Here is a 22,456-nt window from a genome sequence, read left to right as displayed (position 1 = left end):
GGCGCTCTACTCGGTTAAAGTCCACGTTTGGTATGGCCAATGGGGCATTCTGCAGTACATAAAGGAAGCGTGGAAGCGCCATCATTATAAAGAGGGCCGATCTGCCCATGAGTGAGAGGAAGGAGCATCCAGTGCTGTACATCCCCGTCAAAGCGGTCTATTAGTGGATGCAGGTTGTGTGCCACATATTCCGAGAGAGTTCCTGAGACCCATATGCCCAGATAGCGGAAGCCTCCCCTCTCCACCAGATATGGCACGCCCCACGGGACTGCCAGGTCATCACCCTTCACTGGGAACAGGACCGATTTACCCCAGTTAACTCTGAGTCCACTGAATTCCCCAAAAGTCGTCAACATTTGTTTTATGATTGGGCATGCGTGGTCTGGGTTGCTGAGCTAGAGTAGCAGGTCTTCTGCATATAGGGGTACCCTGTCCTCTCATCCGTCTGGCCAGCAAAGGCCTGACCGTGTAGTTACCTGTCGGAGCCATTGGGCAAGCGGTTCGATCGCTAGGGCGAATAGAAGGGGGGATAGAGGACAGCCCTGTCGGGTGCCTCTGCCCAGTGGGAAGGTCCCAGAGGTCCAGCCATTTACCCTGACCGCAGCCATTGGCGCCTCATATAGCAGCTGAACCCAGCTGAGAAAGGTCTCACCGATGCCCATGCGTCTCATTATCTCCCACAGGCTTTCCCACACCACCGAGTCGAATGCTTTCTCGAAATCAATTGCTAAAAGAGAGAGTGGCGAGTCGAGGCTCGGGGCTTTTTCCAGGAGTAGATGCAACCTGCGTAGGTCCATTCTGGTCGATCTTTGCGGCATAAAGCCGCACTGGTCCGGATGAACCAGTGAGGATATGACCTGTTGAAGTCTATTGGCCAGTAACTTGGCCAAAATCTTTGCTTCGCTGTTAATAAGCGATATAGGCCTGTATGATGTGCACCAGTCAGGGGGCTTTCCTTGTTTGGGAATAACCACAAAATTGGCCATTCGTTTCTTTGGCTGCCAGGAATAAATCCTGGAGGGGGCCGCCATCTTGTTGCTGCCCAGCTTCCGCCAGGTCTCGGCCGGGAAGCCGTTGGGGCCCGGTGTCTTCCCGGATTGTAGCTGGGACATGGCCTCCATGATTTCGGCTTCATCCAGTTCCCTATCCAGATGTGTTATCTGCTGCTCCGAGAGGTGCAGGAGCACAATCTCGTCCAGAGGGGACGGATCTACCGGTGATGATGGGGCGGCGTAGAGTGCGGCATAGAATTTAGCAAAGGCCTCTGCTATTTCCGGGTCTGTTTGGGCCGGTCAATTGGGGTCTTCTGTGATCTGCCTGACGTGCCTTTGCCCTTCCTCCTGACATTCCAGCCAGGACAATAGTTTGCCGGCTTTGTCGCTGTGTTCATAGATTCTGGTCCTCGACTCCCTGTGCGAGGGTTGCTCTGGCCTTCACGAGGGAGCGGTGGGCGTCAGGGGTGCGGTTGGAGGCATATCTATTTTCCCATTCCTTTACGGCTTCCTCTGCTTCCATAACTTTCCTATGGTGTTCTCTCCTTTTATTACACGTCCAGGGCATTATTTCCCCTCTAAGTACCGCCTTATGAGCTTCCCATAATGTCACCGGATCCTCTACAGATCAGCATTTATTTCAAAGAATTTGTTGGATTTTTCGGTGATGTGTTCCACGAATTCTGGAAGGCCTAAATAATAATTATTTAGCCGCCAAGTCCTGGGAAATAGGGGTCTATCTGTCTGGAGCAGTATCTCCAGGGGAGAATGGTCAGATATGCCGCGGGGAAGGAGTTCTGCCGCTTTTACCCTATACGCTTCGGGAGTCGGAAGGAAGAAGTAATCCAGCCTGGACAGGGACGCGTGGGCTCCCGAGTGAAAGGAAAAGCCCTGATCTGTAGGGTGGAGGTCTCTCCACAGGTCACTTAAGCCTAGAGCTGTTGCAAAGTTCGCTAGCCGTGTGGGCTTGTTTGGGTTTCGGTTCCGTATGAGAGTCCGGTCCCGTGTATTACACGTAACATCATTAAAGTCCCCCCCAAGGATCCATAGATCAGGCTGTTTCGCCATCAATGCTGTGACATCCTTCAAGAGAGCATCCCCCAGCCCCGGTGGGGAGTATATCGCCAGAATAGCCACCACCTCCCCCCACAGTGTGCCTCTAAGTAGCACGAAACGGCCGCTGGGGTCTAGTTTCACTGCCGTCAGTGCAAAGGGGAGCCGTTTGTGTAAGAGGATCAAGACACCCCGGGAACCCATCGTGTACCCTGCGTGATAAGCTAATCGATAGTTGGTCCTGTGGAAGAATCGGCATGGGCCATGTCAAGGGAACGCCTGTTTAGAAATTGCATTATAAGCCAACGCTTAATACCCATGCCGTTTATGTTCCATGTGAGGATCCTTAGGGATCTATGACGTTCATTAACTACCTTTGGGGAATGTGCGTCTTCACCTGTGAAGCCATTATGTTGTTGTGTGGCCATTTCTATCTAGGAATCTAGTTTGTTGTGCCAGATGCGTGTGTGATATATATGACAGAGTACAGTGGTCGTGCTCGGTGGAAGCATGGCTATTGGGCATGATGGTCTTCGTGGTCTCCTGGTGAAAATTAGAGTGGTGTAACATCCCGGAAAATTTCTAGCATATAACAACTCCCCATCCCCCCTCCCCATACTCCTCCCCAACATGAAGCATCTGTCGCCCGAACTCTACTGGCGCTGAAAAACTATGTCGCCAGATCAACTTGATATAAACTGTTATTACTTTCCCACCGACTTACTACTCCTTCTTGGGTCAAGTGTCTGGAGTCGGGGGCGTGGCGTTCGCCGATGGCATGGTGTGTTGATTACGATTACATACAATGCGTTCGATCCTTCGTGCATGGGCGCCGGTGAACCCTTTCTGGTACCAGTCCAAGCACGGTGTTTGTCACAGTTGCCTGCCTAGAAGGCAGTCGGTCAGTGTGCTCTTTTGATGTTTCCTTCCGTTGTTTCGTTTGGCCAATGTCTCTGTTAACCGCACTAGGGATTGGGGCCCCCATTAGGTTCATTCTGATTCTCCAGTACAAGTTGTCGGGCGGGTCTTTCCTCCCCTGGTCTCGGTCTTCCCCTACGATTTTGATTGGCCCTGGTCCAGTCTCCTCCATGCCTCCTGTGGATCAGTGAAGTGGACTGTCTTGCCTTCATGTTGGATCTTCAGCTGTGCCGGGAACAGCAGCCCATATTTCACATTCATAGAGTGGAGCTTCCTTTTCAAGTGTTCAAAGGACTGTCTGGCCTTCTGAACTTCGCGGGTGTAGCCCGGAAAGAAGGCGATCCTGGATCCATTATATGTCACCGTCCCTTGTGTTCTGGCCATCTGTAGGATGGCGTCTCTGTCGCGGTAATTAATAATTTTCGCGATAATTGTCCTTGGCGGTGCCTCTGGGGTTGGACGACCTGTGGGCACGCAATGTGCACGTTCCACCGAGAAGAAGTTGGAGAAGGTTTTCGGCACGAAGAGATCTGCCAGCCATTCCTCCAGGAAGAGTTCCATGCGCTCCGGCAGGCCTAAAATGCGAATGTTGTTGCGTCGGGACCTGCCTTCTCCCTCCTCCACTCAGGCTTCCAAGGTTTTCAGGCGGTTCAGTGTTTGTGCGAGTTGCTGGTGCACACCGCCTAGGTCGTCCTCCACGTTAGATATTCGTTGCTCTGCTTCTCCCGTCTGGGATGAGAGTTTCTGGAGGTCATGGCGAAGGAACGAGACATCGGTGGAGATAGTGTCAATTTTTTGCTCCATTGAGGAGCGCGAACTGGCGATTGCGGTCATCACGTCCTTTAGTGACAGGGGTTCTTCCAGTGTGGGGGGGGGTCGCCCTAGGGTCCTCCGCATTTGGTGCTGGCTGTGTGCTCGTGGCATATTGATCCATGGTGCTTTGTGTCGTGGTTTTCTTGTTTCTTTCCTTGCCCATGATGTAGAATCCCGCAGGAATGTGAATGTGAGGACTAAGGGTGGACTTGTCCCTCGCGGCGTTGTCTGGGCCTCCACTTGTGACTGAGTTGCCCCTGCTATGTTACGTCCGTGTCGCAGTTTGCGCGACTGCGGCTTCAGCCTCCCCAGGGCTCAGAAAGGTTGTGGTTATTGAGCAGGGTCCGGCGTGGGGTTCCAGTCGTCATAAACGATTGTCTGTGAGGAGAGGGAGCTGCCTGCTCAGTGTTGGGGGCTTGGACCTTTCCGCCCCGATCGCTTCCTGGCTGCGCACCTCAGGTCACCCGCGTTGCTTGTGTTGTTCGTCTAGGCGGCCCTGTCGCTGGTGGGTGTCCCGCTACGTTGTTCCTCCCTGGAAGTTCCCATTGCCGCGTTGGTATGCTGGAGGCTTCCTTCGCAGCGGCTCACCAATCACGGGTTGTCGCGCAGGGATCCTCTCCGGGCTGCGGGCGTCCCTCCGGGGTCCTCTCCCCTCTGGTCGCCGCCCCCCGGGGCGGATCCTACGCTCGGGTCGGCGTAGTGGGTAGATCGGGTCCGCTCACCGTCCCTGCCCAGACTACTCGTCCGTGGGTGGCCCTGGTCGATATCCAAGGCATATCCCTTTGAGGATCTTCCAAATGTACTCCCGGAGGACCGAAAGGGAGAAGAGCAGCGCTGCTGCAGGGTTCCTAGGGACCTTGCCGTCTGTTTTGATGGCCTGCAGTGTTTCGTCTACCGCCTTTCCGAACAGATTATCTGAACATCCGGCCTAAAATTGGTAGCCTTCAGCCAACCTTGACGCCTGACCGCTATGCAATTTCCCATTTGGTGGAAGCCGGAATCCGCAACATCCATTGCCACAGTGGTGGCATGATTGGAGGCCAACCCTGCCCCCTCCTGAAATAGTGCCAACGTTTGTCCTCTTGTCTGGCAAGAATTCCAGGAGTGGCCCCAATTTATACCACAACTCCTGATCATAACGGGCCAGGAGAGCTAGAGTGCTGGCCGCCTTGATTGGCAACACTGCAGTATATATGATGTGCTTTCCTGATGCATCCAGCTTCTTCCCCTCCTGGTCCGGAGGGACCATAGATTTGGAGGATGGATTTGCTGACCACTTGCTCGCTGCGGCTCCCGTGACGAAACCACTGAATCCGGGGATAGTTGCAAGCACAGACATTTGGGGGCTGAGTCCGACACCCTGTATTTCTTCTCTAACCAGCCCTGCTTTGCCGGTGCAGAGCTTGGTGACTTCTTTAAGGCTAGGCCCTCATCCCATACCTCAACCAGTAACAGGACAGATGACAATCTTCTTGGTTAATGTACATCTCTGGTAGAGGAAACCCTCCATCCTCTTCTCTGGCACCAGATTAAATAGGGCAGATGCCCTTGCCATCATGGAATGGAATGACCCGAAATCATCTGGAGGTGAAGCTCTGGGGGTATCATCCACACCTGCTGGCTCCCCATCAGCTGGGACAGAGTCAGCAAATTTATCACTGTCCGTTGTGCCAGCATCCGTGTTTGTTGCTTTATCAGTGTGCAGCGCATCGCCTGGCGGTGGCTATGGTGGTCGCCTCGGTGTAGCCAAGCGATACCTGTGTGGAGGCCTTGGAGGACTGTATCTAGTGTAGTTCCCTGAAGGGCCCGCTATGGGTGGTAGCCGCTGCTGTATCTCCGAGACCAGAGAACTGAGAGGATGTCCTGGGACATATCCTTTGAAACTTGTGCAGGAGCCCCTCGGTTTGCCGAAGGAATGCTGGTGTGCCTCAACAGGCCCGTATGCCTTGGCGAATCCGCATCTATAGGGCTAGAGCCACCTGCATCCAAGCACTTATGCACTGTATCGTCGTCGGAGCTAGTATAAATGGCCAAAGGACCAACTGCGCTCTCTGCGTAGTGGTCTCCTGGCCTAGCCACTTCCCTCAGGGCTATAGACATGATGACCGCCGCCATTATTGAATGGGTAGTGGTGGTCAATTAAGCAGTAGTCCTGGGTCTTGCCAGCGGCTTTTACTTACTCGTCGACAAGGTGGCTGTCTAACAGGCAGCCATTGACGAAGGGTGGCTGCCGACTAAGCAATTGCCGACAGTGGCCGGTGAACCCTTTCATGAAGACGAGCACACTGCAGCCGTAAGGAAGTAAACTTCGACGATGGTCTGGTCGATGTAGTTGTGGATGTAGACTGTCTTGTAGTCGTTGGTGAAGCCGTAGAATTGGGTGTCGCCAAGGACTTCGAAAAGGGTTCCTTTCGGGAGTGCTTCTTCGGTTTCTCCTGTGACAAACTACTATGCTTCGAGGACTTTGTAGAACTACTATGCTTCGAGCTCATCGTAGACGGGCAAGGTAACGGAGAGCGTGTGTGCCCTGTACTAGGACCGAATCAGCAGCCTATCTAGCCAGAGCAGCTGCCTGGCGCTTGGCTTTACCGGAGCCCTCCGGGGTTCCTCTTCGGCGATTGGGATCTCTCACCCGGTTGAGCGCGCTCTGGGGTGCGCCCCGATCTGGGCTTCGCCTGAGCATGCCCAAGTCCACGGCAGGGCCCCCTGTCCACTTTCAACCACACCACCAACCATCGCTAGTAGTCCCTCTTCGTTTTGGCCGAAATGCTTTGGCAGATGTCGCATCTGTCCTCTTCATGGTCGGGATGCAAAGAGAGACATCTAGTGGGCTTATCCTCCACATAAATGGAGCACATCCTGAAGAGACTTCTCCTTCCTTCCTCCGACATGGCGAGACGCGAAGTAGGCCTCAGTAGGCCATTCCACTTGACACGCCTTGCGGATCTTTGAAACTTAACCAGCACGGAGCCCCGTTACTGGAACCGATTAGTCGTCAGTAGTCTCTGAAATGTCGTAAATAAAACCTGAATTTTCTATCGAAAAAAGCTGTGAGCCAAACTCGAGGACTCCCTGCACCAAAACGTGAGGTAAAAATGTGAAGATGGCTGCCGGGGGTGGGACTGGGAGACGACAGTCATTGGATGGGTGCAGCATGACCCGGTATTCAGTGATTGGATAGTAGATGAAAGGCAGTATTCAAGCTTTTAAAGAAATACTGCTTTTCTTTTGTTACCGAGGATTCCCGGCCTGACGACGGTGAACCTTCACGAGCATATGAATGCATGCCAGACCCCATGCTGGAGAACGCCTATTGCCTATATTTGAATAATTACATAACGAAAGCTGGTATAAAACCACATTGCCAATGCCCAGGAAGGAGCAGAACACAGCAATATCATCGACAATGTTTGGTTGATAACACAGTGGGAAACAAGAGTAGCAAGAAGGCTGCCCTTCTGGAAAACGTTGTTCAGAAGGAGAAGAGCATAACTTGCAGCGGTTTTAGAAAGTACAAAAGAGTACTAAAGAGTACCAATGAGAATCTTCCCTGCTCTGAAAATGTGCTTAAGGCCATAATGTTCTAAAGTGATGAATTATTCAAAGCTGTTGTAAGCTGATCTTAACCACAGAGGCACTTTTTTGGTAAATTACTGTTTGGGTAGGGGAGTATACTGAACAGGGAAGGCTTGACATGGGAGTAAACCAGGTAGAAGTTGATGAAGTGCTGTGAAATGGTGTTAACAAATTAACCTTACAAACTTTAATTGCTGAACGTTATGAGAATACTACAGAAGTCTTACATATCTTCAGACATAATAGGTTGCAGCAAAAAGCATCCTGACAAAGACAAATTATGTTACAAACCAGGGTGTGAATTCAGGCAATATTATTTGTTCAAGTGACTATTACTTTGAAGCCTACTATTACAAGAGGAAAAGAAAGAACCTTTTGTTGAACTGCTGTAGTGTGTATAACATGTTGTTGTCAAGTTGTAGTTACCCAGAACTGTTAAAACTTTGTTACGAACCAGGATTTCCCCATTTTTTTTTCGAACTGTGGAACAGAATCCTGCAGGAATCTGGAGAAGGGAAATTCACCCAGGTCATACGGAGAGATTTGATATATTGTTTATTGAACTGCTATAATTGTTTCCTTTGAACTGCCATGCATTACTTTATTGAGTGACTGTATGATATGATGTGGTATTTATAACGAGTCTGTACACAATTGTTTCAAGGCGCAACAAGACAAGGAGGGGGAAACAAGGGAGGATAAAATAACGATCTTACTAGGCCTTGTGTCATTCAGATCATTCAAGTGCAGGGAAGAGGAGAAGTGCCAGGGGGGGAGGTGTAGGGGGAAGTGAAGTGAACTCACAAGTGTAGCCAGCACGTGGCTCATAAGTGCAGAGAGAAGGGACTCTAGGGTTGGAGATGCAGACCCTTAAGTGCTGAGGAGCCCAGAGGCAGTGCAAGGGCAACTGGACATGCAGGAGCATGGGCCAGAGTTCAGAGGGTGAGCAGTGCGCAGAGCAGTCAGGTTCATCAGCAGGGGAGAGAAAAAGAGAAAGCGGAAGTGAAAAGTAAGGCTTCAGTTGTTTACTGAACCAAAGGGGAGTCTGCTCAAGTTTGAGAGAGGCAGGGAGGGTGTTCCAGAGGGAGGCCCCAGCCGAGGAGATAGATCTGACCCCAATACTCTGCATGGAGAAGCGTCTGACCCACAGAGAGTTGGAAGTGGATGAGTGGAGAGCTCGAGAAGGAAGATCTTTTGGAAGAGAAAGTTGGAGGTAGAGCGGTCCCAGCCCCCAGAAATCCTTGTGGACAACGCACAGGGTCTTAAAGTTGATACTTGCAGCCACGGGGAGCCAGTGAAGAGATTTCAGAGCTGGAGAGATACAATCCCTGGGCTTGAGGCAAAGGACAAGTCTCGCAGTCCTGTTCTGGACAAGTTGTAAAGGTCAAAGAGTAGAGGCAGGAAGATTTAGAAAGAGGCTGTTGCAAAAGTCCATCCTAGAGAGGACCAGTGCTCTGGAGTCAGTGAGCTTCTGGGGGAAAGTGAGAAAAGGAAGAATACCTCTGAGGAGGTGCAGCTGATAGTTTGACTTCTTAGAGACGTCAGAGATGTGACGAGAGAAGTAGAGGGTGGAATTGAAGATGACACCAAGGTCTTTAGCCCCACAGGAAGGAGCAGGAAGAGGGCCCAGAGTGGGCGGCCAGAGAGAGAGAGAGCGACAGAGAGAGAGAGCGCGCGAGAGCGCGAGAGAGAGAGAGCGGCAAGGAGGGAGCGGGTGTCCCAATGAAGAGTATCTCAGTCTTACTGGCATTGGGGCAGATATCATTGGCGGCACATCATTCCTGAAATGTAGCCAGACAGTCTGGTATGAGAGAAGCAGCAGAGGTGGCTGAGGAGAACAAGAAAGAGAGCCGAGTGTCATCCGCATACCATTGAAAATTGGAGCCGAAAATAGCAATGCAGTGGACAAGAGGTGCCAGGTAGTGGTTGACGAGCCAGGGAGAGAGGTTAGACCCCTGGGGAACACCACAAGTAGATAGAGATAGAAGAGAGGAAATACACAAGTTGGACCCGAGAGGGTCGGTCAGTGAGAAAGGAGGTCAACCACGCCAGGGCCTGATCAGTAATACCAAGGTTGTCCCGCAGACGATTGAGCAGGATGGCATGGTTGACTGTCAAAAGCAGAGTATAGATCAAGGAGAATGAGGACAGAAGGGAGATTGGAGTCAAGATTGGCGAGCAAGTCTTAACGGGTGTTCAGGGGAGCAGTTTTGGTGCTTCTGGCAGCTCTGAAGCTAGACTGGTAGTCATGGAGACAACCAACAGATTGTAAGAGGATTCAATTCAGCACTACAGCCAATTCAACGCCTAGTCTAGAATACTGAATGAAAACCCTTATTGATATATCTTTATGTCCAGTTCATGCGTTCTGGATGACTACCCCTATATAACAACCCTCTCTTGGAATCCTCCTGACCCCACTGAGCCAAGAAGTAGTTCTGTTTTGCAAGTTTAAAAGGTTTATTTGATAATTTAAACAATAGATCTATATATCACACTTTATAATAAATTAATAATTGGATATCACACTTAATCTGATATGATAAAGATTAAAACCAGAGAATCTGGCTCTAGCACACTTCTTTATAATCACTAAGGAGTTGACATGAAATGGATAAGTTAGCAACAATACTTTTATGGTTTCCAATGGATGCAATGTGGAATGAAATGCAGTACAGAAAATAACTTGATAGGATTTCAGCAAAAGACAATGTAATCACTTTCTTGGACAATTCACCCCCCCCCCCCCTTTTATGCAATGCAAGGAAAGGGAAGGAAGGCACACAATTCTCAGAAATGCAATTCAAATGTAATTCAGTTCACCCAGCAACTTAGACTACAGAAGTTGAAAACACAGGCCCAAATGCTTTTAAATGTGCTGGCAATGAAGAAAGAATATGCTAAAATGCTTTTAATTCCCTCTAGGAGGTTCAGGGTGAGTGAAATCAAGTTAATATTAGTCTAGGCTCACTCTAGCAGTGATGCAGGGATAGTTTTTATGAGGCAAACGATTTTTTTCAGAGGAAAGCAAAAGCAGCTATCTTTTTGCAAGTGGAGAAATTTTCAAATCGCGGCAAAATTCGCGAATGCGTCTGGCGCGATTACAGAAGAACTACAAGGGCTATCAATATCGTTTTGGGGTCCTATGAAAGCCTAGGATCCCAGATGAAAGTTACTGCAAGTCTCTAGCACAAACGGTCGCGGAGATATGAGCGATTTTGTGAAGGTCGTTTTTCAGATTTGAAATTTTAAAGTTCAAAAAGACAAGTGCAGCTTGCAACTAGAAAATGACAGGTGACAGCTTTACAAATGACAGGTGACAGTTAGGAGGCAGCTCTACTTAGATTAAATAGATTGAATTATATTATTTTAACTAAGAGATTGGTTCTGCACAGTTTTGCTATGTACTCACAATATATTTAGAAATATGCCTTCCCACGGATCTGGTCAGGTTTTGGACTGGACTCCGGTTCAGCTCTCTCTGCACTTCACAGTGATCTGGGTCAGCTCTCTCTGGTTCTGCTAACAGGTCAGCTCTACTCTGCTGGTCTGGGTCTCTGAAGGTTGATAGATTGAAGTCTCTATGTTAGCTCTCTGGAGGTTGATGGATTTGAAGTATGGATTTTCCCGGCAGAGCTTCCAGCTGCAAATGGATTTGAAGGTCCCTATCTGTCCTGTCTGTCTGCTTTTATGTGTTTTCAAAATGGGTGTGTGTGAGCAGCATCACTAGCCAGCCCCTCTCCACTTGTCATTGGCCAAGCTTCCATTTCTCACTTGATTGGGGAAGGAAGTGTGTGTCAGCGTGATGTCATTTTATGGCTTGCAAAGAGTCCACTCCTCCTGTCAACTTACACACAAATCTAGATTTGAACCAAATACATATTTTCAGAGGTACATATTGTTTACAATTACACGCACCCCTCACATATCACAGGAGGTATCCCCTATTCAAACTCTGCTCTTCCTGGGAGCTTGCATTCAGAAATGGCAATATTTTGCACTTTTTAACTGGTTTGCAATACTGGACATTACCCCAAATTTACACACATGTGCGCAAGGAGTATGGACATTAGTTGATGAAGTGTCAGATTTTTCACACGCACACATTTTGAGTAATATCCTCTTTTCCGCTAAAACCCCCCTGAACATGCCACCGGTTCTAAAAACCTCTTGAAATGTGGGCAGAAAAATCACAAGAATTATGGTATCATTTATAAAATTTTCACATGTCCGCTCTATGAATGATCCATCTTTTTAGAGTTATGTTCTGGCCCCAAAGGGGTGTGGTTTTCCCCCAGCACAAGGTTGAATTTCTGGTTTTTCCAGTTCTGCCAAGCCAGCTTGCTCTCACAGGCAGTGCTCCTCCCCTTTACTTCCAGGAGGAAGCTCCATTTACGACTGCCGCCAATAAAACATTTGCCTGAGTCAGGACAGGGCTTTGTTCAGAGCTCCTGTATTCTGTGGGGGCTCCCCTTAATTCAATTATCAGAGAGATGGCATATCCTTAGTGTGGCCAGCAAAAGGCAGATAGGCCTGGGAACACAGCTGTGACTCAAGTTTCACTCCTGATGGGGGTGGCTGGTGGGCAGAATTCAGTTCCTTAAGCCAGGTTTCAGATAAAATGTCACTTTTTGTTCCCCAGTTTAAGTCAAGACAAAGTTTTACATATGCAGCTAGAATGCTGATTCTAAGTTCAAAACTATGACATTTAAACAATTGCAACCTATGTGACACTCAAAAGTAGGTCACTCATTTCTTTTAAACATTTAGATTTTTAGTGTCTTTCAGTCCAAATTTACTTAAACTGCTGAAATCCACAGCTCAGCCAGTCTTGTTATAAACCTTCAAGTCACTTCAGAATATAACTTTACATTGGATCCACCTCTCAGTAAGTCTTTCTTTGGCATGTTTTGGGTTCATTTATTCAGTTTTCTACAAAAAAGTAAAATCTGGTGGTTTTAAAACGCCGGCTTTCTGATAGTGGTGAGTACTGGTACTGCACCCCTTTTTGGGATTTAAGAAAATGAATTCTCAACAGTTATGGGTTTGCTTTTGGCAATCAGCATTGCCATTCCCAATGGTTTCAGACTACTGTGTGGGTAGTCCAATGGTGGTTTTAGGCAGTGTCCTTCTGTGCCCACAACATAGGCAAAAATGAGTGGCAGCCTATTCTTCATGCATTTCCCTGTGCATTTTCTGGGAAGCTCTGGCCATCATGATGTTTCCCATGTCAGTACTGCACAGATTTGAGGTAGGGCTCGGATGCCTGGGTAAAAACATCCCACAAGATTCAGTATGTAGATTAAGCTGGGAGATGGCCAGCTTTTCCAAGAGTTAGCCAAGGAAAGGAGTGATGGAGATCGGCCGATAGTTAGCGAGAAAGGAAGGATCGGCTGAGGACTTCTTTAGAAGGGGGTGAAGAAGAGAGCACTTGAGGAGGGGGGAGGAAAGGGGAGGTCCAGTGGCAAAGGAGTGATTGCAGAAATCGGCCATGGCTGGAGCAAAGGTGTCAATGTGGTCCTTGATAGTTCTTGATGAGCAGGGCAGAGGGCCTGGGAGGGAACAGGAGAGGTAGAGACTGCAGCAGGATTGGACAGCTCCTTACAGATTTTGAAAAGTTTGGCTGAGTTGTTAGATGCCGCAGAGATGCAGGCTTGGATGTAGGCTCTCTTCTTAGAGCGGACGGAGACTCTGTACTGCCTTTGGAGCAGGCGGCAGGCCAGTTTGTGAAGAGGCCCTCCACTTCCTCTCTGCCACCCTACACTTGCTTTTAAGGCGAGGTTGGAATTGTTGCACTTGGATTTGAGCTTCGAACGGATCCTCATGACAGGAGTAAGGACATCCAGAGTGTTAGAGATAGAGAGATGAAGGTTAGAGAGGGCTGTGTCAGGGTGCGAGCCAGCCAAAGGTGTAGCCGGAGGAGAGAAAGTATCAGCAAAAGCCTTAACTGACACGCTTAATGGGTCAGATGATCGAGAAGGTAGGTGGCAGTGCTGGAGTCGGCTTGACCTACAGGGAAGAGTGTGAGGTGGGAATAAAGGAGAAAGTGATCACTCCAAGAGAGGAGTGGTGAAAGGGTTAGATGAGGGTAGGTCTCAGGAGATCAGAACATCCAGGGTGCCCCCTGCAGAGTGAGTTGGGCCAGAGGGAAGAATATAGAGAGAGAGAGAATAGCAGAGGTTGCGAAAGAGTCCTGAAGAAGGGCTGGTAGCATCCAGGTGGATGTTTAAGTCTCTGAGGAGGAGGAGGAGGAAGTAGAGGTAAGTAGCCTTCAGACAGACTGTGTGCTTAATGTCCGTTGCCAGACCGATAGCTCTGTTAGCCGCGTCGATGTGGCCTACCATGGGCTCCATCATTTCCTGTGCAATGAGTTTCACCTCAGCTAGGCCCACCTTGAATGTGGCTTGCTTGTTGTTAGAGATGTCCGGCAGGAAGTCTGCGATTTCCCTCCACAGGCAGAGTTTACCCGCAGCCAGGATGGCATCTGCGTTGGCCTGCCTGAGGTGTAACCCAGCGTTAGAGTAGACCTTCTTGACGTATGATTCAAGAGTCTTTTCATCTTTGTTCAAGAGGGCTGCCCCGACAGTACTAGACAAGGATGCCAAATCTCACCTTGAAAGGACCTAGTGACAGTCAAAACGCGCATTGGCTGTGAACTTTGGGACCCTTTCTATGAAACACCCTTGCCTTTATTAAATCTCAGAGCGTTGCACAGCAGATTGTGTTAATTGAACTCTGTTCCACATAATATAGGTTATTTGACAGCTCACTGCAAATTCTATTTAACCCAGCGTAACTGTGTCAAGGGAACCTAGATTCCTTCACCTACTTACCATGAGGACGGTTGCACACCGCATCTCGCCACCTCCGAAACATGCAGCAGGAATCACACTCATGCTCCCGTGAAGCTGGTTTATCTACCCAGGGCAGTAAGATTCACCGCCCTACTGTCCCTGCTTCTTAATCTGTATTGCAAGAGCCTTAACTGTCAGGGCAATTGATCGACTTTACAATTCACCAACTGCTCATAAGAAGGGTGGTTGCAACTATGATTTCCCACAAGTGTCTGATCATTTACTTTTTCCTGCATTTCCACTGGCAAGTATAACAATCTCAGCAAAGGCTGCCTGTGGGCATGGGTGTCTACATTTAGGGTCATGCACCCAGCCTCTATGTACAATGGCGAGAGAAAGACTGATTTTCTCCAGAGTTTATGGGGCTACTGATCATGGCCCGCCCGCACTCATGAGGGTTGCAGCAGGTGGCTTTGAAGGGAGCATCCAACAAACTAAGCTTCTACAGCCATCAGTAGGAAGAAATTTTATGGACATAAAATTAACAGACAATTGATGAATCAGCAGGCACCTCATCATACGCACTCACAAGGATGTGATTGTCATTGAATATGAGCGGACATGCAAGCAGAGGCTCTCACAAGTTTGAACGGCTGCACCACTCAAGACCACTGGCGCAAACAAGAAACATGGTTTTGTGTCCTTTGAACTTTTTCACTCCTCGCGAGCTTAGAACACACATCAGGGGCTTGTCTTGGGCACTTTGACTCATCGGAAATTCAAAAATAGAGGAAAAAAGAAGGAGATTAGCAGAGCATATATCAGTGCAGGAATACTCAGGCTTCAGGCACCTGAAGCACATACTGTGGTTGTCAGCTTCGGAGAGCTGAGATTGGCACAGTCAGCATTATATTAATACAGCAAATACAAGGCAATGTGAAAGATTACAGTTTCTACAGCAGGGGAAGTAAATTAAATAGAGGGAGCCAGTGACGAGGGCAGCCACTCTTTGCACACAAATACAAATGCATCCATACGCTGAGAAATAATTCAACCTTTGTTTTGAACAAATTTGTCGTTCCAACATGCTGCAGCCAGAACATTACCAGAGTATGCAGGAAAGGATTCAGATATAGAAGTACTAAGCTAATCAAAATAAGCATTACGTAAGACGTGTTCATACTGGAGTTTGGTAACCTGAACAATAATGGAAAGTGTTGGGGAAGCAACAGGTCTCTTTTTTTAGTCAAACACAGCTGCATGAACAAACAGTACAACACAGCCACAAAACCTAAAAAAGGAACAATTACAATTTCTGAATAAATAAGCATTGCTTTTAAGTTAACACACATTTTCGTATTATTGTATATTGAAAATGATCAACAATTTCAGGTTGTGTGAAACCACCCTCAGCAATTAATGTCACACCTGCTAAACCTTCACTACAGTACTAGGCGTGCATGTGTCAACATTTAAGTAATCAACTAAAGAACATAAAACTACAACCTGAATTTTAAAAGTGTCCTTGGTTTCCACAATCTACATGCACTTCACTAGGTTTTCTTCCCAAGAGTCCCCCCTGAGAAACTTCATTGGTCCCTAACCCACGGTGTCTGCCAAAAAAACAATTTCCCCAAATATCTAGGGCTGGAGATAGAATAGAAAAGTATCCCCTCTTGTAGAATATTTAGGGGAAAATAATGACATAGTAAATAGAAACACTAGAGTTATTATAACTATGATTGTGTGGTCATTTAACATTTCAGCCACAAAGTGCACCATGGGTACGGAGACCTACAGGCAGACCTTCGAAAGCAAGCTTGGGTACTGTGCCAATAACAACACTCCCAAAGGGTTTTCATTATTACAATCGAAATAGACATGAAAATAAAAGCACGGTACTTTAACTTAGTTCAGAAAACAAATTTGATAATCTACCATACCTGTGCCATAAGTATCTGGTTGCTAGGGTGGCAAGAAATGCATTGCAAAAAGAATGCCACTGTTGCGTTTTCCACTGCAGTTCTTTGTTGAGTCGTAAATCCAGTTCCCAGAGATGCAGACAGCAAAGATGTTTTTCCAGTGGCATGTTGTCCTCCAGCACAGTAGCCCCCAGAGGTAGCACCAGAGTGGCATAATAGAAACAGGAGTGCTGTCCAGAGAGGAGTTACTTCTGAGCCACCCAACCAATCCTTCATGGTGTGGCTGTTGCCAACTTCAGTTAAAAACCTAAGGACAGGTGCAACAAGATCGGCTGTGATGTGCATTTTAATAAAATGCTGTGGGACATGATGCCTTCTGAGTCGGTCATGTGTGTTGTCTGTTGAGAGGGTGGCAAAGTCAGAGGTGGAAATATGGTTAAAACAGTAAGCCACCAAACTCCTCACAAGCAAGGAGGGCACACCCGAGTCCAGCAGCTGCTTGATAGCTTCTGGAGACTGAGATGAAGCAGACAAAGTGGCCAAGTGAGACTCGGTTAGTGCAAGAGGTGCTTGTGCAGTTTTAGAGTCATCGGTTAAGGATTCATTGAGGTCTTGTTTTTTGCTGTCATCAGTCATGGACAGTCTATGCGGATTCTGCATGGGCGGAGGTGTAATGCCCATCCAGCCCATTAGCAAAGAGAAATAGTTGGGATGAATGTGGCACATTGAACACAGCAAGCTATCAACTGCCTTCTTCAAAACCATGTTGCAAGGGAGTGACATGGACCACTTGTACAGAGACCTAGAAGTAACAAAAACAAGTCCGCTTGTTTAAATATACATTAAATTCTATGTACGTACTAATAATTGCAAACTTGGTTGAGGCATGCAAGGAGCAGCACATCAAACAATAAAAAAAACAACAGTGGTGCATAAAATAGCAAAGTAAACATGTGGTTTAACAAAGCAGACGGTTAGATTTAATACAGTACTTTTTAAAAATGCATTTAAAATAAAAAATGAATGCAGGGGCAGCAATACATAGACAAATGCGGTTGGAATGCTATCTCGCTGCAAGTCCTTTAAACCTTTCCCGATTTATTAATACATCACCCAATGTAACCCCTTATTTGAAAAGCAATTCCATTTTGATCATGGCAAGGGGGGTGGGTGGGGGAAGGGTAAAATGCAAAAAGGAGGGTAGATTGGGGGAGTATGCAGAATGAAAGAGGGAAGGCAGAATTGAAAACCGTATGCACTCAACCAAAACGGTTTATGTGCACAACGCTGATCAAATGGACGCCGACCCAGAGCAATAGTTAATGCCTAACTGAATGAACCTATTCAACTTATCTACATATTTAATCATTTAAATGGTGATGTATAGAGCAGAATCATGACAAATTGCAGTAACAAGTGATGTATACAATAGTTACTATGTTGAAAAATCTCAGCAAATAGGTGTGCGCAGATTAATCTAAATATGAGCATTTTTCTACCAGTCTTCATCAAAACAGGATACTACTATTGCTCTATAAATCGTATGCATCTTAGTATGTACTACTCATTCAAAACTTGAGACTTGTTCATATTCCACGAAGGTAGCATTCTTTCACTTTATCTGATGCCTAATCGGCATATGAAGTGGCAGAACACAAACTGATGTCCCCTATGCAGAAAATGGTATGGGCTAATTCCCCTGAGATTTCTGCAACATAATTGCACACCAACAGGCATATGGACAACCACCTAAAAAAAAAACTTGTTTGACAGATCCCTTCAAATTACTTATGAGTCCACTAACGCAAAAGAAAAACATTTTAAATGAAAGATCACTGGAAGCTTCGGATTATCCACAGAAGACATTTTAAGAAACTGTACACAACAGCTTTATTTTAAAAACATTAGAAAATGAATAATTAATCAAGTACGATTGGATTAAAAGGCAATTTATGATTAGAATGTTCTTCACTCTGACCAGTTAAGCATGTATTGCCAGTCTATATGCCCAGTAATATGCCTTTTACTCGGATTACACTAATGCCCTAAAACGAAGTCACACTTTCCCTATTCCAAACAATGTCGCACAAACACGCATCCCTCACTGTAACACATTCTCAGTTTTAGGTTTTTGGCCACCAACCTTTGAGTTCTGCAAAGGATTATTTAATTTATTTTAATTTCTGTCCAGCGCTGGCTCTACCCAGGTGGTCTCAGAGAGCATTACAAGGTTCAAAAAGGGGGACATGAAACAGAAATTACAAAATTATTTTAGGACAGGATAGGAAGATCTAGTATAGGCATGTGAAGGCAGGGGAGGTGGTGAGGCTGGATTAGTTTTGGGGGGAAATGGGCATGTTTTTAGGCTTATTTTAAAGTGTTGATGGAAGGTGTATTGGACAACCACTGGAAAAAAGCTTGTTTTCGTGTGCATGTACATTTCAGTGGAATGTGGAAAATGTGCAGGCTAGCATGTCTAGAATTTGTGTGGGTAATAAGTTATGTTTTTAAGGTAAGTTGGGGATTTGAGGTGGATGGCTTTGAATACAATGCAGAGAACTTTGAAGGCAGTTAGTTCTCTGGTAGATTGGTAGCCAGCGGAACTGGGCGAGAACTGGGGTGATGTGCAAGTATTTGGGAAGGTGGAGTACGAGTCGGGCTGCTGTGTTCTAGATAGCTTGCAGGGGACAAGGGTGCTCTTGGGGAGTTAAGTGAGGAGACCTTACTGTAATAAAGTTTGAACATAACCACTGTTTGTACTGTGGTGCAGAAGCAGTCAGAAGGAAGGATGCTTCTTATAGGGTGGAGTAGGTGTCGTCGTAGATTGCATGTTTTGGTGACAGAAAAGTGGGGGGGTCAATGGGGAAGCCTAGGGATTTGACAGGTGTGGAGCGGGACATGTGTGGTCTATTTGTGGTGAGTTCTTTGTTCCAAGGGGAGAGGTCTGGTTTGTGTCTGGGAGGCAGATGAGGAGGTATTCAATTTTGGAAGTGTGGAGTTTGAGGAACTGGGTGGCCATCCAGGTGGTAATGGTGGGGAGAGCGCCTTTGTGGGTGTGGAGTTATGAAGGCGATGAGAATCTGAAGTATATTTGTGTCTCTCGTCACTGTACTGGTGGAAATGGACACTGGGGTTGCCAAGGATATGTCGGAGAGATTCCACACATCTGTTGAAGAGTATAGGAAAGAGGAAGGATCCTTGCGGGACTCCGTACTAGACTGGGGCCAGATGAATAAAAGGCACATAGACAAAGTGTGTCCTGTCAGTGAGTAAAACAGTCGAGAACAGTGCTTGAGCAGCTCATCCTGTGAGATGGGATGTTGAAGAGAATGATGTTGAGCACAGCATGGAGGGCAAGGAGTACAAGTAGTGCAATGTGTCCTTTGTCAGTGAAGTGTTGTGGGCCCAGTGCTGGAGCCAGGTCTAAAGCCAGATTGGAAGAGGTTGAGGTCGTCATTTGTGGCAATGCGTTGGTGAATTGTGATGAAGCATTCTGTGATTCTGGCAGGATAACGAAGGGGAGGGTAGTTTTCAGGAGTCAATGAATGTTTTTTTAAGGAGGGGGATATTTGTACTGTTTTGAGTACGCAGGGGTTTGTACCATGTCTGAGACAGGAGTTGATGTTGACCCGTTGTAGAGCCAGAGTGGTGATGCAGTTGGATGGACATGATGAGGGCATGCATCATCCAGGAAGTATGTATGCAGGTTTTGTTCTGTTGGTGAGGGTGATGAGGGTGTCTGTCCATGGGGTGGAAAGTATCCCATGTGTTGGAACGCTCAGGGGTGAGGGGTGGTACAGATTGTCTGATATTATTACAGTGTTGAAGTAATTCAGGAGTGAGTTGCATACTGAAGTTGAAAGTAATGTTGAAGGTGTGGATAGAGGGTTGGAAAGGGACTTGATGTTGAAACTTTTCTGTGTACGATTGGTGGTGGAATAGAGGTAGTGGGCTACTTTGGTGCTGCATATGGCTGTCTTTGTTTTTGTTGTGACAGTGTTTGAGGGGGTATCCTGTTGGCGTGGCAAGGGTCTGTTGGCAGGCTCTTTCAAAGCACCTGGCTTCCTTTTGATGGAGAGCAGGGAACGGTTGATGGTGATGGGTTTTCTTTATTATGAGGAAGGCTAGTTTGTCAAGTGCCTTGGTGATGATAGTGTTGTAACTAGTGAGGAGTGTGGAGCGATGTGTGAGAGGGGAAGCAGGGGTGGCATGAGTGGTGCCCAGGTTGTGTTTAATTTGTCTGGCTGGGAGGCAGATGGGATGTGTGGTGGAGAGGGGGCGGGCAGAGTGTAGCGAATATCAAAATGGTCAGACCACAATACCCAGATTCGATTCTCTAGAGATGTGATTTTTGCTAGATATATCAAGATCTAATGTGCTGCCACCTATGTGTGTGGGGTAGGTGATGTGTTATTTGAGATCATAGTGGCTAAGTGGGGTGAGAACAGCATCCAGTATGGGGTTATCTTGGTGGGAACTGCCTGGGTTGAAATCTCCATAGTAAAAGTTGGTGCAGCGGGAACTGTGGTTGCCAGTGGTAAAGTCAGTCCAGTCAGTGTTGAAGTTGGGATTGAGTTGGGCGTGATAAAGGAGGTGGATGGGTGTAGCTGTGATGGGGAGCATGCGAGAGAGGGCTTCAAAGAAAGTGTTTGGGGGTTGCTGATTGTGAGTGTGTTTGTAAATTATGGCAATGCCACCACCTGTTTTTGTGGGTGATCCCTGTGGTGGATGTGATATGGGCGGGGCAGCATGTCAGGGTTGATAGGGGTGTGTGTGCGCTTCTGTTTAAGTCATGCATCTATGAGAAAGAGCAGGCCAAGGAGTGTATGCCGATGAGCTCATTGCTTTTATGTTAGTGTGCAGAGTGGCAGTTGATGAGAATGCAAGTGTATGTGAATAGTTGTTTCAGTGGAGTGCTGTGTTTGAGCTTAATTTGTATGTGGTCTGTGTGCTTTGCCAGAAGCATTTTCATGGCACCCGGTGGTAAACCCGGGCAAATGGGGAAAGGAATGAAAACAAATCGGTAATTGCAAAAATCCATAGCTCTGCCTGCCCTTTGCTCTATAAGCTTGAACACCCGACAGAAAGTTCTGAAAATCCCAAAGTAACCCTGAAATCTGACACAAAAGTCTCAACTCTAACTTGGTAACAAGGACAAGCTTACCTGTGCAGACATTCCTTTGCTTGTCAATATTTTGTTTGTGAATTGCCTAAATGCTGAGACTTAGGAGAGCAGGGATTTGTTGTAATGAACAATTAAACAAAAGATCAACAAGCAAATGGATGTCTGCATAGGTAAATTCAAAATTACTATCAACACAGAAAATAAGTAAAAGACACTAAAAGTGAAGTAAAAATCAATCTCTACAGTTCACAATTTAGTGTAGAAACTGGAACAGCATGCGTACACAGGTTAAGCAACAGCATTGTAACAATTACCTGTGGATGGTGGTGTTAAGTAATCATACAGTGTTGGGAGGTCGAGGATGTAAACCAATCTTACCATGGCTTTCTAGTGTTTTAAAGCACAGCAATGTTTCGAATTAAGGATTTTAAGTCCAATCCCCATCATAGAAACAATGTTGTAAAATGTTCAAGGTAAGTAAACCAGTTATTTGGATATTCTTGTATAGTTATCATATAGTTTGTAATATTACTCACATCTCTCATAGGGAAGAATTGGCTCAATGCAGCAATAGTCCCAGAATCAGTGCAAAACTCTCCCAATATATGGAAATTCAACTTCACATGTCAGAAAGGGGCAGCTAGCAATCCTAGTCAGCATCCTATCCATTCAGGATGTCCAGACTCTGGTTCCTCCACCTATGGCCAAGCCCAGGTAGGTGCAGGAGTGGATGCTGGAGGCGGCAAGGGTAAAGAATGATGCACAAAAGAGTTTCGTGTGTGTGGGCCATCCCTCACAGCCTTAGAAGTGTGAAAAAGAGGAGCCTGTAAGTGCCGGCAAGGGCAGTTTGGGGAGGGAGGCACCAGAGGATGGGAGTTGGTGCCACACAGCAGAAACCGGGAGCAGATGGAGGGGTACCCCCAAAAAATGGCACTGTCAGAGAGCATCCTTTTAAGGGCTAAGCCTTCTGATCGCAGACTCGCACAACATTGCGCTTCTGGCGGTGCTATTTAAACAAAGATCTGGATTTTATTCCCATAGAAATGAATGGGAAATGGGAAGCTTTGAAAACCGAAATTGCACCAAAGTCCCTAAAACACTGATCAACAAAAAACCAACCACCTCAGATAAGTCAAGGCCAATGGAGGAATACCATTTCACTGTTGGTTGATGCAGGACAGGTCCCTGGGTCACAATTGCAGGGGTTGTTTTCAGCATTGGGTTTGGGTATGTCCACAAAGCACTTACGATCATGGTTCTATA

At 47.0% G+C, this 22,456-nt stretch overlaps 1 protein-coding gene across 5 annotated transcripts in view; it reads right to left on the bottom strand.

Moving 5' to 3' along the window:
• BIRC6 (baculoviral IAP repeat containing 6) overlaps positions 1–22,456 on the bottom strand; it is a 3,097,233-nt gene that overhangs the window by 687,283 nt on the left and 2,387,494 nt on the right. For all 5 annotated transcript variants that reach the window (XR_011268132.1, XM_069607902.1, XM_069607904.1 and 2 more), the window contains one exon: positions 16,090–16,870. Coding sequence is in view for 4 of the 5 variants with exons in the window: in XM_069607902.1 (XP_069464003.1) it covers positions 16,090–16,870 (781 nt within the window). In the remaining variant the exon portion in view is untranslated. The remainder of the gene's footprint in view (positions 1–16,089; positions 16,871–22,456) is intronic.

Source organism: Ambystoma mexicanum, chromosome 4q, assembly GCF_040938575.1.
Source record: "Ambystoma mexicanum isolate Mex_15411 chromosome 4q, UKY_AmexF1_1, whole genome shotgun sequence".
In the NCBI taxonomy this organism is placed as follows: Eukaryota; Metazoa; Chordata; class Amphibia; order Caudata; family Ambystomatidae; genus Ambystoma; species Ambystoma mexicanum.
This window is presented reverse-complemented; position numbering and strand designations above follow the sequence as displayed.